The sequence below is a fragment of the Myxine glutinosa genome, chromosome 5 (assembly GCF_964187855.1).
Source record: "Myxine glutinosa chromosome 5, kmMyxGlut1.1, whole genome shotgun sequence".
In the NCBI taxonomy this organism is placed as follows: Eukaryota; Metazoa; Chordata; class Myxini; order Myxiniformes; family Myxinidae; genus Myxine; species Myxine glutinosa.
In genome coordinates, this window is record NC_136265.1 from 54749642 (window position 1) to 54765728 (window position 16087).

Consider the following 16087-nt stretch of genomic DNA (forward strand, 5'->3'; position numbering starts at 1 on the left):
CTCTTGTTTCACTCACCAGACAAGTCTAGCAACACCATTTGAAACAATTTCATGGAGTTGACGAAGTGATTAATGATATGGTGGACAAGTTAGCAAAGAACATTGTATTTGAACCTGAGCTATGCGGGTGGAAGACCAGGCTGCCTAAGTTGTTGGCTTGTGATTGCGAAAGGTTCTCCCATTTTTGCGAAAACACGCATGCCCAGAAAGCAATATGCACCCCGGCATGCAGCGACTGGCGGCACGAGAGAAATTTAAGAAGTCCTGCCCCCCTTAGCCAACCATCCCACGCAGAGCCTCCACTTTCATCCTGACTCCAGGTCAAATTCCAGTGGTTCCATTGTCCTGCCTGGCAGACACAACCTTGATCCAAGTGATGGAAGCCTTTTCCTCGTCGGGGTCATCCACACGTTACGGACGCAAAAATGGTGATCAGTGTATGTATATAGAGTATGTATGTATGTTGTACGTATCTACTCCTCCGAGAGGATTTGACCTAGGAAGCTTCAACTTTCAGGGATTACTGAGGGCATTGTGATGTTGATTTCATCAAGTTTTGAAAAAAACATTTTTGGTCCCTCTTGCCATTTTCTTAACTGGTGGGGTCACCCGTGGGAATCCCACAGGCATGGAGGTGTATCGTTCGATCGGTGCAGCGGTTTTTGCGGTACCAGGGACAATAATGTTAGGCGGGAGTCCAAACCTGAAAATGCTGGAGACCAAAGCTGAAATTGGAAAAACAATATAGCCTATTTTACTCCAGGGGGTCCCAGGATTACCCACCCAAAATTTCATTGCGATCGGTTCAGCCGTTTTTGCAGTACCTGGGAATGGACGGATGGATGGACGGACAGACAGACGGATGGACATTTGGTGAATTATAGTAAGATTTGGGGGGACGTTGCATGCAATTAAAATTATCCGACCGATGTAACCACAATGTAAATACATATATATATACACATATATATGTATATATATATATGTGTATATATATATATATATATAATATATATATATATATATATATATATATATATATATATATATATATATATATATTGTTACGGACCGTGGCTAAGATATTAATGGATTGCCGAGCGGATGGCGCCGCGGCCCGAACTATTAACAATGACTAAGACCCGATTCCTTAAACGTGGGCCAAATCGTGCCACAGATATTCAATTTGGAAAAGACAAAGGCGACACGGATGTGAAGAAGAGGAAGACAGAAGTAGGGAATACGAATATAATTTATTCGCTATTTACAACCAAAAGTAACCAAGGAGAAGGAAGGATAATAAAATAATTTACAGAAGAAATCAAGGAGACACAGTGAAATGCTAGCTTATCTAAACAGGCTTAACTTATACCCTGGACAGAACAAACAAAAGACGGATTCACACGAATGGGGAATTTGTAGGCAGGAATGGAAGGACTGGAATGGTTTGGGACGGCAGAGAAGGGGAGGAAGGCACGGAGCTGGCTGGAGCTTGATCCCTCACGAGACGTCGGGCTGGACCTCGATGGCCGCCGATGCCATCGCACATCCGATGCCAGCATTGGCCGCCGATGCCAGCATTACCCCACACACATCCTGTGGTGTGCGCGGGGGTAACGGGTCGGAGCTGCCTGGTGGAGCCAACGCTGCTGGTGGGGGGTCTGGCGTGACGGGCTCTCTCTCCCTCTCTCACAAACTCGCAGGACTCTCTTCAGGCTTGTCTGTGTTCTGATCTCCTCCCTCCTCGACTCTCTGGGGGCGTCTCCCACGGGTTATATAAGCCCCACCCTTGACCCTTTTGCGAACCTCCCCCAAACGTTTTCTCTCCGCCCTCTAAAGCCAACCCCTCATTCTGGGTTGGTCGGCAAGGGCTGGTTCACTCCTCCCCTCTATGACGAGGTGGAGACACGCCTTTCTTCCCCGACCTTACCTCGTGGCTAATGGTGGTTTTGGGGCGATTTGAGCTAGCCCCAGCCAAAGGGCAGCAATGGCGAATGAAGAAAACCGCCCAAATGCAGTTGGCAATTGCAGCAAACCTGGCACTTTGAAGATGCCATGTCGGAGGGATCTACCTTATTTAATGCAGTGCAATGGAGTGTCAAATTAATGGAAGACAAGGCCTTACCCTACTACACAGAATAAGGAAATAACTGTCAACAAGGAGGAAATCTATTATTGGCTACGTGGGTGCTTGTGAAATAACTATGGGCACGACCTTTGACCTTTATACACAACTGGAGGAAGGAGGGTCCACAATAAAACAACAATTAAACACAATTCTCATATCCATAACACTGCACCCTCCTCCTCTTAGGCACGTCCCGGGCCTCTTACCTTTACTTTTAGTGTGGCACGTAGGTGTCGTTCCCTCTACATTTAACCTGACCCCGAGTGTGACAGTTTTAAAACATAAATAAATATGTCCCGCTGCTCCATTGCACCCTACCTAACAGACTCACGCCCACAGCTAACCGAATTGCGGAATTGTCTTCAAACTATACATTTACGATGGGGGAGTATTATTTAGTTGACGCTACTTTTATTTACAATACTTCTTCCCCCATCTTCTTCTTCCCCATCTTCTTCCCATCTTCTTCCCCCATCTTCTTCCCTTCTTCTTCCCCTATCTTCTTCCCAATATCTTCCCCCATCCAAAACCTTGATCTTTTCTACCCCCGCTAATTTCACCCCAATTCCCCTTTTTGAAATACCAACTTCTGTCCTGGAAGTCCTTGGTGTCCTTGTACTTTATACTTCTCCCTCCCCCCCCCCCCCTTCCCATGCCTCCTCCCCCCGGGTCCTCTCCCTTCCACACATCTCCCTGCTCTCGGATGTTGTGTTTGTGTGCTTCCCCTTTTCTCCCCATCTTGTCTTCCGCTCCCTCTTTTTGTGTATTTTGTTTGTCTGGTCGATTTGTTTGTGAAGTAAATGTTAGCTCTTTCACGAGCCTCGATTCAGTATACAAAAAAAAAAAAAAAAAAAAAACGCAACCCAGGACCTGTGATCGTTCTTTTGGGGGGGGGGGGGTAGACAGTCTGCCCTGCATCGATGCACCATGAAAGCACCCACAACGCACCAATACACCCTCAAGCACCAATCGGTGCACAGTCATTGCAGTTCAATAATAAAAATAACCAAACAAACCCTGGTGCTGGTCTTCCTCTTCGGCTCCCTCTGCTGGCTATTGTTATTTTCCAGGTGTTGTCATCTTCTTTGCTGGCGGCCTATTTGCACAGAAAATAAAATGCACCAAACATGTCCATTGTTCTTTTATTTATGGCCCACAGGGCCGACTAGTGTGGTTCACCTGTGGGGCATAGGTGCCCTGTGACCAAGGTCAGCCAGCAAGATCTCGGGCCTTCATGGCCGGTTCCAGCAGAGGGGCCATGCCCCAACCCATGGGGTCCATCAGTGGTGCTCAGCCACAGACATGTGGTCCATAAGGTGGTGCATCGATGCAGACAGCTGTGGTTGCGAGAGTTTCAGGCACACAATTGCGGACTCACGCACGCTCCCCTCGGTGCCCAGTGGCGCACAGTCCTCATGTGGGAGACAAGGGGGGCAAAAGACAGATGAGCGAGGGGTAAGGTCACAAGGGTACACATCAATAAAGGCAATGCAATGCGAGGTGCGTATGGAGACGGAGCGGAGAAAAGCTCGTCCCTACCGTACTTCACCCCCCCCGTCACCTACTCTACCCTTGCCCTTACCCCATATTTACAACAATCTACACATTACAAATTCGTCACTACTGTCACGTCTTCCCCATATTCCCCTATACCAAATTCGTCTTCACAATCCCTCTAACCAAAATTTGCCATCACCAATTCATCATCAATCCTCATAAGGAGGGAGAGATGGAACATCAGCACAATGTCACACCCACGTCATGATGCGTCTCACAATCCAAAACATTTGCACTATAAAAAATAATCAAAACAACCTGGCATGGTGTGGAGGTACGTCATCCCAGGTGAGTGGATGCAGATGGTGCGAGGAGATCTCCATCCAAACTATCCTCTAAATGACATTAACACACTTTACACTACCCGGGGTCTTTCCCTGCCAAACTATTGGCCATCTTACTCTATGCGGTTTTAAGAACCAAATTCCCATTGACCAAACTGTGGTGCTTCTCAATTTGGGGTCTCACTCCCCCGATTCATCTCCCGGTGCCCTTGCACAATTTCTGGGCTGAGTCGTGTAGCTCTCCCAGCAGGTCTACCCACCTGCACACCTCCACCACTGTAGTTGCCTCCGAACTTACCTGCTCCTCACCTCACCTATCTAATTGGGGAAGGCCCCTCCTGGCTCTGTCACCCCTCGGTGCCCTCTGGCACTGGGCTACCCGGGTCCATCCTCCGGATCCTCGGGCCCCATCCACAACAACTACCGGCTCCCAGAGCCCACCTGCGGCCTCACCTGGCCGACATCCTCACAGTGGTGGAGTGCCCATCCGACTACACGCACTAACAGGCTACACGCCCAGCCATTTCCACAACACTAATGCACCCATTCAAACTCCATTCTTCCACACGCACCATAGATGCCAACATCCAACCACAATTTACCTATACCCTCTACCTAACTCTTAAACTACCCTCCCCGGGTATTCGTGATGGGGTCCATCCTCCTTTCCCCCATCCACACCTTCGCACCATCCACTCCACTCCACAGTTTCCACCATACTCACTCCATGACCATCCATTCCATACTCCATATATTCCACACTCCATGTATTCCACACAACCATTCTCCATACACCTGTAGTTGCACACCTGTGCAATCACCTGGTGCCACCTGCACCCTCCTTCCTTCCTGGACCATTTGGGTCAACACAACACACATCACCATCACTCCCTCATATACTGCTCCATACACCTGTTCAGTTGCACACCTGTGCAATCTCAATACAACTCACAATCACAATCATTAGTAAGGGAAACATATGAAAATCTGTTAACTAAATTGTTACCAAAAAATTTCTTCACCAATATGTTTGTAAAGGTGTGTAATAACATGTGTTAAAATGTTGAAGGTCAACTCCCGTGGGAAACCCAGAAAAAAAGCTGTTGAATTCGGGTACCGAAAAATTATTTTCGAGAATTTTTATTTTTTTAAATCGGCCCTTAAGTAACTTATGAGGGGTCAAATAAGGGTTTTTCATGATTCTGAGTTGATTGTTAACATTTATATTTCACCACAGACACTCCTTTGTGGAAAAATAATTTCTAAATATATCTCATTTTCTACTTTGCAGGACATGAGTCTAGCAATATGGATGAAGACGTTACTCCACCTGTGCTCAATTGCTTCATCTGTGCACGCTCGGATACACCAGCTGAAAGGCTCATACAGGCAACTCCAAAGGGATACTCAACCTTATTGAAACAAGCAGAAACTGTCGAAAATGTTACTGTTGTGGAACGTATGAAGGAGGCTCAAAAGGAAGGAAAACTGAGGTACCACCAGAAGTGTAAAAATGATCTGTACAACAACTTTGTTGCAACCACCAAGAAGTCAGCTCAAGCATCAAAGGCAGAGAAAGAGTCATCAAAGTTGAAGAGAAGACGCACTACTTGTGAGTTCAGTTCATCAACTGGCTGCAGTTCTAGAAGATCACAGTCAGTTGACCTCCTGTATAAGGATGTATGCATTCTTTGCAACCAACCAGCCCAGCTCTACAAAAATAATCCAGCACAAGCTAGAAAGAAATACAGAGTGCCAGATAATTTGACTGCAGATACACTGAAGGCAAGCTTGCTGAAGACAGCACGGAGTCGCGGGGATGACTGGGGCACTGAAGTCACTGGACGCCTGGAAGGGATCAACGGCCTGGTAGCAGAAGAAACACTGCACCATTTGCGATGCAAACTTATGTTTGCGAGAGGTGACAGTTTGTCCAAGACTGATGAGGAAGGAAAAAGGAAGAGAGGACAGAGGAGTATTGATGAGGAGCGAGAGGCAGTTTTTATTGAATTCTGCGAATGGTTAGACTCAGAATTAGAGCATGGGGGTAATGAACATGGACCAAGTCCATGAAAAGCTGCAGGAGTTTGATCAGTCACCAGAGAAGAGCCTTTCTTATTCAAAGCATTGGCTAAAGATAAAACTTCTAGAGAAATACGAAGACACCTTGTATTTCACAACACAGGAAAGAAGGGCAGATGTACTCTGTCTCAAAGATGGCACCGACAATATTCTGCGAGAGCATCATGCTAATCTTGACCATGGAGATGAGAAGACTCAGACCATAAAGACGGCACTCAAGTTCATATCCAATGATATTGCCTTGATTGATTTAGGTCCAAAGTCATACCCCACCACACACAGTATGACTGACATCGATAGTCAGCTGACACTTGTTCCTGCAAGCCTTCAGATGTTCTTGAGACCGATTGTCAAGACAGACGAAAGAGTTGCCGTTTGGGGGCAGAATTTTATTAAGGCCTGTCGACCTCGGTCTGGAGTATTGCCACACCAAATGGGGCTTGCCATACAACTTGATCATAGATTTGGGTCAAAATGGATGCTCAACAAGTTCCACCGGCTGGGATACACCGAGTCTTACACGGAGACACAAAACTACAAATACTGCTTCCTTAATAGTAGGAGTGGAGATGATGTTCCAGATACTTCTGGCACTCTTGACACCATTGTGGAGGAAACCGATGAACAGATCAATGATGAGGTTGCGGTTGATGCTGCGCTTGAGGATCAATCAGTGATGACAGCCAAAGTGCCAGCCAGTGAAAGTGAATTGTCAAGTAATGATCAGGTGGTCTTTATGGAGGTTGGGGAAACAAACAATGCAGTCACTCAGTTTGTTGGAGACAATATAGATTTAAACATTGTCTCTATTCACGGAAACACTCCCTTTCACTCAATGGGTTGGATCGAAGTCACCTCTCCGGCACCACCTTTGCCAGATCCACAGACAACAGCAGCTTTCCCCCGGGTGAAGTTGAAGGCTCTCGACAAAGCTAAGATCCTGAGAGGAACTGAAGTAAAGATTATTCCATTTACGAACAGGAAACAGATAGGAATGAACGCGATCATGTTTCTCCCCCTCGCTGAGCTTTCCTCCTCCCTGGCTCATGATCAGCCACTCCTCACTCCAGGTGACACACTCTGGGCAGCGGGGTGGGTGATCAAAGCCAACGATCCTGAGTTCCCACACTCCAACTGGAATGGCTGGATGAAGAGAATCCATGCTAATGATGCAAAGCAGAGCACACAGATCGAGTTCCTCCCAGTTATTGAAGGAGACCCTAATGACCTCAACACCATCTTCACCACTCTGAAAGAGTGCATACGGCGCGCTGGGGTCGCTATAGTGACCTTTGATCTTCCGATTTGGCTGAAGGCTGTGAATATAATAAAGCAGGCAAATCTACCCGTCATTCCAAGGTTGTTGGGCTAGCCCTGGTGTTGGGCTAGCGGCTAGGGTGCCGGCTTAGGATCCTAGGATCCTGGGTTCGAATCCCGGTCAATCGCTGAATTAACACCAGGGGGGTTGACTCAGCCTGTCATCCTTCCGAGGTCGGCTAATTGAGTACCAGTTCACTGGTAATTCCCTGTTTGTCGTTAAAGGCGGCAAAAAGGGTTGGCGTCAGGAAGGGCATCCGGCCGTAAAACATTGCTTCAAAAAGGGGACCAAAAAACAACAACAACCACGGTTCCCAAAAAAGGCCAACCCCCGCTTTGCGGGGAAAAATGGCCTCTAAAGGTGGTTATATATTCCAAGGTTGGGTGGTTTTCACCTGTGCATGGGTATGAGCCAGTTCCAACACTGGACCCCACGGCTCCTGAGGAGCTATTGCAGTTCACGAGCTGTAATTGTCATGGAGATTGCAGCAACCGGCGATGCAGCTGCAAGAAGAATGGGGTCACGTGCATCTCGGCCTGTGGAGTCTGTAATGGCATTACATGCAGAAACTGCAGTCATGATGTTGTTGAGTCTGAAGAAGACATAGACAATGACTGTTGAAACTTCTGACATTGTGAATGAGAAATAACTCTTGAGTATTATATATGTGAAAGTGAGTATGTGAAATAAAAGCTACTTTGTGTGTAAATGTAAAAGTGAAAATATAAATGTTAACAATCAACTCAGAATCATGAAAAACCCTTATTTGACCCCTCATAAGTTACTTAAGGGCCGATAAAAAAAAAAAAAAATTTCTCGAAAATAATTTTTCGGTACCCGAATTCAACAGCTTTTTTTCTGGGTTTCCCACAGGAGTTGAACTTCAACATTTTAACACATGTTATTACACACCTTTACAAACATATTGGTGAAGAAATTTTTTGGTAACAATTTAGTTAACAGATTTGTGAAATATCTCATAAAATGCCCTTACTACATTTACTCATACCCTGCTCAATACACTTTCGATCCTCAATACAATTCACAATACATTTTTACACACACACACGGCATCATCTCATCTAACTACTCCCCTCTGAAACTCGCGCTTCCCAGTTGTCCCTTACTTTATTGCGCTCCCTCGTCATTATAATCCAAACTAATCTACCTGCGTCCCCACTACAGGTATCATTGTCACTACCTAAACCTTACCGTTACCTATGGTCAATCTCTAGGTCCCTACACACGATATCCTAACCCTCCCGGGCTAGTTTTCACTGCCACAAACCCCATAACTAGTGCTCCTTTGCCCCCGCTGTGAGAGATGGCAGAGTTGCCATCCCACCACATCGGGTATCTCCCACTATAAATTTGGCTCATCCAATTGCAACCAATCAAAATTTTTCCAATTACTGCCAATTCTATTCACTTTTCTAAATTTCGGATCAAAAACACTACCCTCATCATCACAGTCCACTTTATCTGAGCCTCGGTGCGTCGTCACATCATTAAAACTCGGCTTCGCAAAGCCGAGCAATGAATTCAGGTGGTTTGGTCGCCTGCAGTTGGATCCGTCCGGCATTCACGACTCTGGGGAGGAGGCATGCTCGGGCCGAGGTTCCACGCATCATCGCGGCTCGGAACCTTACGGTCCCGGGCCCAATGACTGAGGCTCGCCCGGTCGGAACCCCGTCCCCACCAGGGGGCACCGTTCTGCCTCCTCCTACTCGCCCTTGAACCGGACCGGTCGCCTCGCCCGACAAGGCCCGGACTCGACCGTGCAGGGCCCAGCATCCAACAAAGTGTGCCGCGCACGCAGCTCAGCATCCAACAAAGCGTGCCGCGCCCGCAGCTCAGCATCCAACAAAGCGTGCCGCGCACGCAGCTCAGCATCCAACAAAGTGCAACGCGCACCGAGCACCCGCGTCGGCTATCCGTCGCCCTAAACGCTAACCCGTTCAACGTCGATGCTTCACTTGCATACGCGACCCGTTTCACACTCACAAAGCCCGGCGTTCCAACGCCTCCAGTGCATCCCACACACTCCGTCCATTCCACCACCGCACTCCCTGTTGCACACCACACCTTTTGCGCACACTCGCCGTTCGCACACCTCGTTCCACACCTCTCCTCCGTTACGTCCTCCGTAACACTCATCATGGGCGTGCACTCTTGCATCCACCCACTCACGCGCTTCAATGGACTCTCCCACACCCGCGCCACAACCAACTCAGGTGTGCTTCCTCGCACACTCATCCCAAGCGTGCATCCTCACACCCGTTCCTCGGTCACATACTCTGTGACAACCATGGGTGTGCACTCTTTTGCACACCCCATCACGCGCTTCCATGTGCCCTCTCGCACCTGCGCCATCACCAACTCACTCTCCGTGTCTCACTCCGTACACCCCGACGTGCATTCTCGCTCGCACTCGGTTTCATACTCGCGCTTCATAACACGCTCACCCCTTGACGCACACTTTTTTTTCACCCACGCGCCATTTCCACTCACACGGGACCCTTCACCAACGCCCGGGTGCCATATTGACCCCAATCGCGCGACAATTCACTTCGCGCCAAACCCCCTTTTACAAAATCTCCCGGCACCACACACAGCCCGTCTCACCTTCGGGGTTCTTCTTCCTCCCTGCACCGACACCTGCAAATCTTCATTTGGGTTATTAAGCACAGCATCGTGATGTGAGCACGGACTTTGTACATAATCCATTTCTCCCTGCAATTCCCGGGCTACCTCCGTCGTCTCTTCAATTTCAATTATACCCACTATTGCTTTTTCTTTATTCACCACAACGACCGCTGGCTTTAATAAAATTTTCTCTCCTACCTCAGCGGTCGCCGGCTGCCCCATACCCCGGGTCGCGATCTCTATACCCGTCATTGTACGCACGCTTTCCTCCACTTCGCCCAACCAGTGCTTCTCGACCCGCGTTACCTCCTCGGGCACCCCTGGGACCTGCTCGCCCAACCCGCGGTCTCTGTCCCTCTCCGCTTCCCTTACCTCATATGCGACTCTGTCCCTCGCCATTTCCTCAGTTATTTCTTTAATTTGGTTTTTGGTACCCTCGCTTCGTCCCTCATTCTGCTTTACAACCCTACGATTTGGTTTCCCAATTGCTCACTATTCTTGGCCATAAGGGCCTCCATTTGCATCATAAAAAGGTTCAAATCCACCGGTGCTGCTACGGTCACGGGCGCCGCTAAATTTGGTGCCGCTGTAACCACGTGCGCGAGGCGCCATTTTGTGCACCTGACACCTCCTCAACCACATTATTTCTCTCCTCCATTTCCTCCCTCTGGTCCTGGGTTACCCCTAACCCCTCTTCTAGTTCCCCCACCGGCATCCGATCACCTTGACCAGCCATGGCACGATTTCCCAAATTTAAGATTTTAAATAAAACAAAATTTTGGGCCACCCGTAATTTTGAGCGCGCTATTCGCACTTCAGGTCCGAATCTCACTCCCAGGCACCAATTGTTACGGACCGCGGATAAGATGTTAATGGATTGCCGAGCGGATGGCGCCGTGGCCCGAACCGTTAACAATGACTAAGACCAGATTCCTTAAACGTGGGCCAAATCGTGCCACAGATATTCAATTTGGAAAAGACAAAGGCGACACGGATGTGAAGAAGAGGAAGACAGAAGTAGGGAATACGAATATAATTTATTCGCTATTTACAACCAAAAGTAACCAAGGAGAAGGAAGGATAATAAAATAATTTACAGAAGAAATCAAGGAGACAGTGAAATGCTAGCTTATCTAAACAGGCTTAACTTATACCCTGGACAGAACAAACAAAAGACGGACTCACACGAATGGGGAATTTGCAGGCAGGAATGGAAGGACTGGAATGGTTTGGGACGGCAGAGAAGGGGAGGAAGGCACGGAGCTGGCTGGAGCTTGATCCCTCATGGGACGTCGGGCTGGACCTCGATGGCCGCCGATGCCACCGATCCTGTGGTGTGCGCGGGCTAACGGGTCGGAGCTGCCGGATGGAGCCAACGCTGCTGGTGGGGGTCTGGCGTGACGGGCTCTCTCTCCCTCTCTCACAAACTCGCAGGACTCTCTTCAGGCTTGTCTGTGTTCTGATCTCCTCCCTCCTCGACTCTCTGGGGGCGTCTCCCGCCGGTTATATAAGCCCCACCCTTGACCCTTTTGCGAACCTCCCCCAAACGTTCTCTCTCCGCCCTCTAAAGCCAACCCCTCGTTCTGGGTTGGTCGGCAAGGGCTGGTTCACTCCTCCCCTCTATGACGAGGTGGAGACACGCCTTTCTTCCCCGACCTTACCTCGTGGCTAATGGTGGTTTTGGGGCGATTCGAGCTAGCCCCAGCCAAAGGGCAGCAATGGCGAATGAAGAAAACCACCCAAATGCAGTTGGCAATAATTGCAGCAAACTTGGCACTTTGAAGATGCCATGTCGGAGGGATCTACCTTATTTAATGCAGTGCAATGGAGTGTCAAATTAATGGAAGACAAGGCCTTACCCTACTACACAGAATAAGGAAATAACTGTCAACAAGGAGGAAATCTATTATTGGCTACGTGGGTGCTTGTGAAATAACTACGGGCACGACCTTTGACCTTTATACACAACTGGAGGAAGGAGGGTCCACAATAAAACAATTAAAAAAACACAATCCTCATATCCACAACAATATATATATATATATATATATATATATATATATATATATATATATATATATATTGTTGCGGATATGGGATTTGGCCTCCATCCATATCCGCTTGTAAATATTCCCCTATTTCCCCAATACTTCCCAACTATCCCCAATCCCCCATTCCCTAGTCCCATTTTCTGTAAACGACACTCTGTAGACCCGATCTTCCCCTATTTCCCCCATTAAATGTCGCACCCAGGTTCACCGCATCTCACGTAGACAACTATAGGACATCTTGCTAGTTATTCTTAGTCTATGTCAGTTAAGGACTCGTTTCCATTAATTCTGACTCTTCGTTGCACCAGAATGTGATTGTATGGCACCGTTAGAAAGTTTAGGACCTCCCAATACCTCCCCGCAGCTCTTCCTCATGGTACAACAACAACTACAACAACAGCGGCGGCGGCGCGGGGAGTGTGCGTCCTCACTCCGGCTTGGTTAGCCGCCATTGAACATGTGCTCCGACGGGGTTACCACGCAGGGGCTCACTGTCAGCTCCTCGTCAAGGGCGGAGCCCGGTAACCCCCCGCACCCAATAAGAAGCGGCGGACCGATTCCATCTGGGGCGGAGCTAACGAGCCGAGGGCGTGTCACTCCCCGCTGGGCATGCGCAGGAAGACGGAGGTGACGTCAGATGCGCCTCAGCTTGGAGAAGAAAGGACGCCACCTCCTAGCGCTGAGAAATACCTCCCCGCATCTCTGGACCGGACCGGGTCGATTCTGCCCCTGAGCCAAGGTGCACCTTGAGCTATCGACTGCCAGCCCTTCCCTGCCATCAATCCCCGTGTAAGTCAGTCTTGTCCCGTTTGTCTGTGGTCTGTCGGGAATAAGATAAGACTGTGTCTAAGTGCCCATCTTGCTGTGCTTTACCTCTTTTTTTTTTTCTTTTTTTTTGTATACAAGATCGAGGCTCGTGAAAGAGCGAACATTAATCACACAGAAAGACAAACCGACACATAAAACATATAACATCGGGAGCGGTAGACAAGATGGGGAGAGAGGGGGAAGGACACAAACACAACATTTGAGAGCAGGGACCGAGAGACATGGAGACATCGAGAGATCTGAGAGAGGGCGAGGGCTTTGGGGGGGGGGGGGCATGGGAAGGGGGCGGTGGGAGAGGTATAAAACATATGGACACTGCCAGGACTTCCAGGAAAGAAGTTGGAATTTCAAACAAGGTGGATCTGGGGTGAATTAGCGGGGGTAGAAAAGATCAAGGTTTTGGATGGGGGAAGATAAGAGATGGTGGTGAACAGCTGTTTTAAAGACCTGGAGGGAGGAGTGGGATTGAAGGGAGTGAGGGAGTTTGTTCCAGAGGCGGGAGAAAAGAGGAATGAAAGAGTGAAGGTGAGCAGAGAGCCGAGATTTCGGCAGTTTAACCATCAGAGGGTTGCTGGCAGATCTTGTGCGACCTGTAGGAATATTTGGGGGACAGAGCACAGAGAGAGCTGGGGGTGCAAGGCCGGAGAGGAGTCGGTAGAAGACAGAAAGACCACCTACCTGCCTGCGGTGAGTGAGTGAAAGGCCCTCAGAGATAGCTTCATCGCGGGACATTCCAATAATTCTGAAAGCTTTGGTTTCAACAGCGTGAAGCCGAGCTAGGTGTGAGGCAGGAGCACCGGCCCATAGGGGAGAACAGTATTCCATTGAGCTGCGGATGAAAGCCTTGTATGTGGTGAGGAGCTCAGGTGTGCCGAGGAAGGACTTCGCACGACGGAGGATGCCCAGTCGGCGACTGGCTTTGGAGGCCAGCTTGGAAATGTGGTTTTCCCAAGAAAGATCATGGCAGATAGTGAGACCCAAAAGCTTGAGCGACAGAACTTCTTGGAGAGGATTGTTGAGAAAGTAGATGGGAGGGTTGTCCAGTCGATCTTTTCGGAGAGACATCGTAAGAGTGTGAGATTTGTCAGGATTGAAAGACATGTTCCACTTGTTTGACCAGTCTGTGATTTTGTCCAAGTCTTCAGAGAGTGAGGAGGCTGCAGACTGCCGATCTGAGGGAAGAGGAATGGAGCGGCAGAGAGTGGAGTCATCAGCAAAGAGATAGAGAGGATTTTCAAGAGAGTCAGAGAGATCATTGATGAAGACCAGAAAAAGCACGGGGCCCAGAACACTGCCTTGGGGAACTCCAGCCTGAACAGGAAGAGGAGATGAGAGAAACCCATTCAGGGCCACACGTTGACGACGACTAGAGAGGAAGTCCGCCAGCCATGCGTGGAGATTTCCATGGATACCAAAGGAGGAGAGTTTGGTGAGCAGAGCAGGGTGCCAGACCGTGTCGAAGGCACGTGATATGTCGAGGGAGACAGCTCTAATTTCCTGTTTGGCATTGAGGACCTCCATCCATTGTTGAGACAGCAGAAGCAGCATGTCCAGAGTAGAGTGACCTGGTCTGAAACCAAATTGATGATCAGAGATCAAGCCATTGGAGAAGAGGAAAGATTTCATATCCGAAGCAATGATGGATTCCATGACTTTGCTGATAATTGGGAGAAGGCTGATTGGTCTGTAGTTGCTAGGATCTGTTTTTGCACCTTTTTTGTGCAAAGCGGTGATGTTGGCTGATTTCCAAGCAGATGGCAGTTGACCTTGAGCAAAAGAGAGGGTGAAGAGAACAGAGAGAGGGTGAGATAGAGCAGCAGAGCACGATTTTAGGACCCGTGGGCTGATGCCGTCGGGTCCAGTTGCAGAATCAGAGTCGAGGGTTGACAGAAACTTTTCCACCTTGTCAGGAGGAAAGGACACGGAGTCCAGGAGCAGCAGGGTACGACTGGGTATGGTGGGTACAGAGAGGGATGGGTTTGGGACACAAGATTTAGAGGCAAACACAGAGTTGAGGCATTCAGCTTTTTCACGTGCGGAGTCAGCTGTGTAGCCGTTTGAGGTAAGGGAGGGGATGGAGGGGGAACAAACACCAGAAACGGATTTGACCAGACACCACCAGGATTTGGAAGAGGGAGACAGATAAGAGAGTTCGGTCTTGAGAACGGAGAGATATTGTTTCCTGGCTCTCCTGAGAGTGGACACACACTTGTTTCGGGCTTTGTGAAAGGAAATGAGATTTCCTTCTGTTGGATTTGCTTTCCAGGAGACGAAGGCAAGTTGTTTCTGGGCAACAGCCTCACCACAAGATTCCGTGTACCATGGACGGGAGGAAGGGTATGACAACTGAAGACGAGATGGGATAAATCTGTGCATGAGAGAGAGCAATTTACTTTGGAAGAATTCCCAGGATGAGTTGATGTCAGAGGTGGTAGAGATGGGAGACCAGTCCAGATGATTGATGGCTGCTTGAAGACCGTGCCAGTTGGCCTGAGTGAAATGCCAGACTCGTCGACGCTGAACAGGCTCCCTGAGGATGGTCAGAGAGATGTCCACTTTAACAAGGACATGACCAGATGATCCGATTGGAGCAGAAGAAGAGCAGCAGACATTTTCAGGGAAGTTAGTCATAACCAAGTCCAGAAGAGAAGATGTTCCGTTGACTGAGATCCGGGTCGGGAAATTGACAGATTGTGTCAGTCCCAGTGAGTCGCAGAAGTCCTTTGCTGAGGAGCCATGGCTGGTGAGAGAGGTACCCACACCCAGCCAACTGGCATGATGACAGTTGAAATCACCACATATGAGGAAGAGAGAGTTGGGATGAGTAGATAGAAGTTGGTCCATATTATCAGACAGCGAGATGTAGATGGAGTCATCACTGTTTGGTGGACGGTACAACACACATATGAACAAGAGGTGGGAGCGAAGGGGAAGCCGTAGCCAGAGGTATTCCTGGGGGTGAGGTGGAGAGAGTGCAGTGCAGGGCGAGTGAGGAAGAGAGTTTTTGATAAAGATAGCAACCCCGCCTCCAGGACGAGGCTCAGGTCTATCATACCGGAGGAGGGAGTAGCCCGGGAGAGATACTAAGGAATCGGAGACATCATAAAGGAGGAAAGTTTCTGTTAAGCAGATCACGTCTGGTTTGACAGAAGCAACCTGTATGGAGAGATCAGTTAAGTTTGAACGAAGGCCC

At 48.8% G+C, this 16087-nt stretch overlaps 1 protein-coding gene across 1 annotated transcript; it reads left to right on the top strand.

The window, feature by feature from the left end:
- Nucleotides 1-6495: 6495 nt before the first annotated feature.
- LOC144891947 (uncharacterized) lies at nucleotides 6496-7976 on the top strand. Its single transcript, XM_078777059.1, has 2 exons — nucleotides 6496-7410; nucleotides 7748-7976. Exons 1-2 carry the CDS (start codon nucleotides 6530-6532, stop codon nucleotides 7974-7976), a joined length of 1110 nt encoding a protein of 369 aa, XP_078633185.1. The 5' UTR covers nucleotides 6496-6529.
- The last annotated feature ends 8111 nt before the right edge of the window (nucleotides 7977-16087 follow it).

What these genes read in the sequence shown, in the direction of transcription:
- LOC144891947 (XM_078777059.1), top strand. Translation starts at nt 6,530, where the DNA reads ATGCTCAACAAGTTCCACCGGCTGGGATACACCGAGTCTTACACGGAG. An exon ending in AATCTACCCGTCATTCCAAG is followed by an intron (nt 7,411 to 7,747) that starts GTTGTTGGGCTA and finishes ATATATTCCAAG; the next exon opens with GTTGGGTGGTTTTCACCTGT.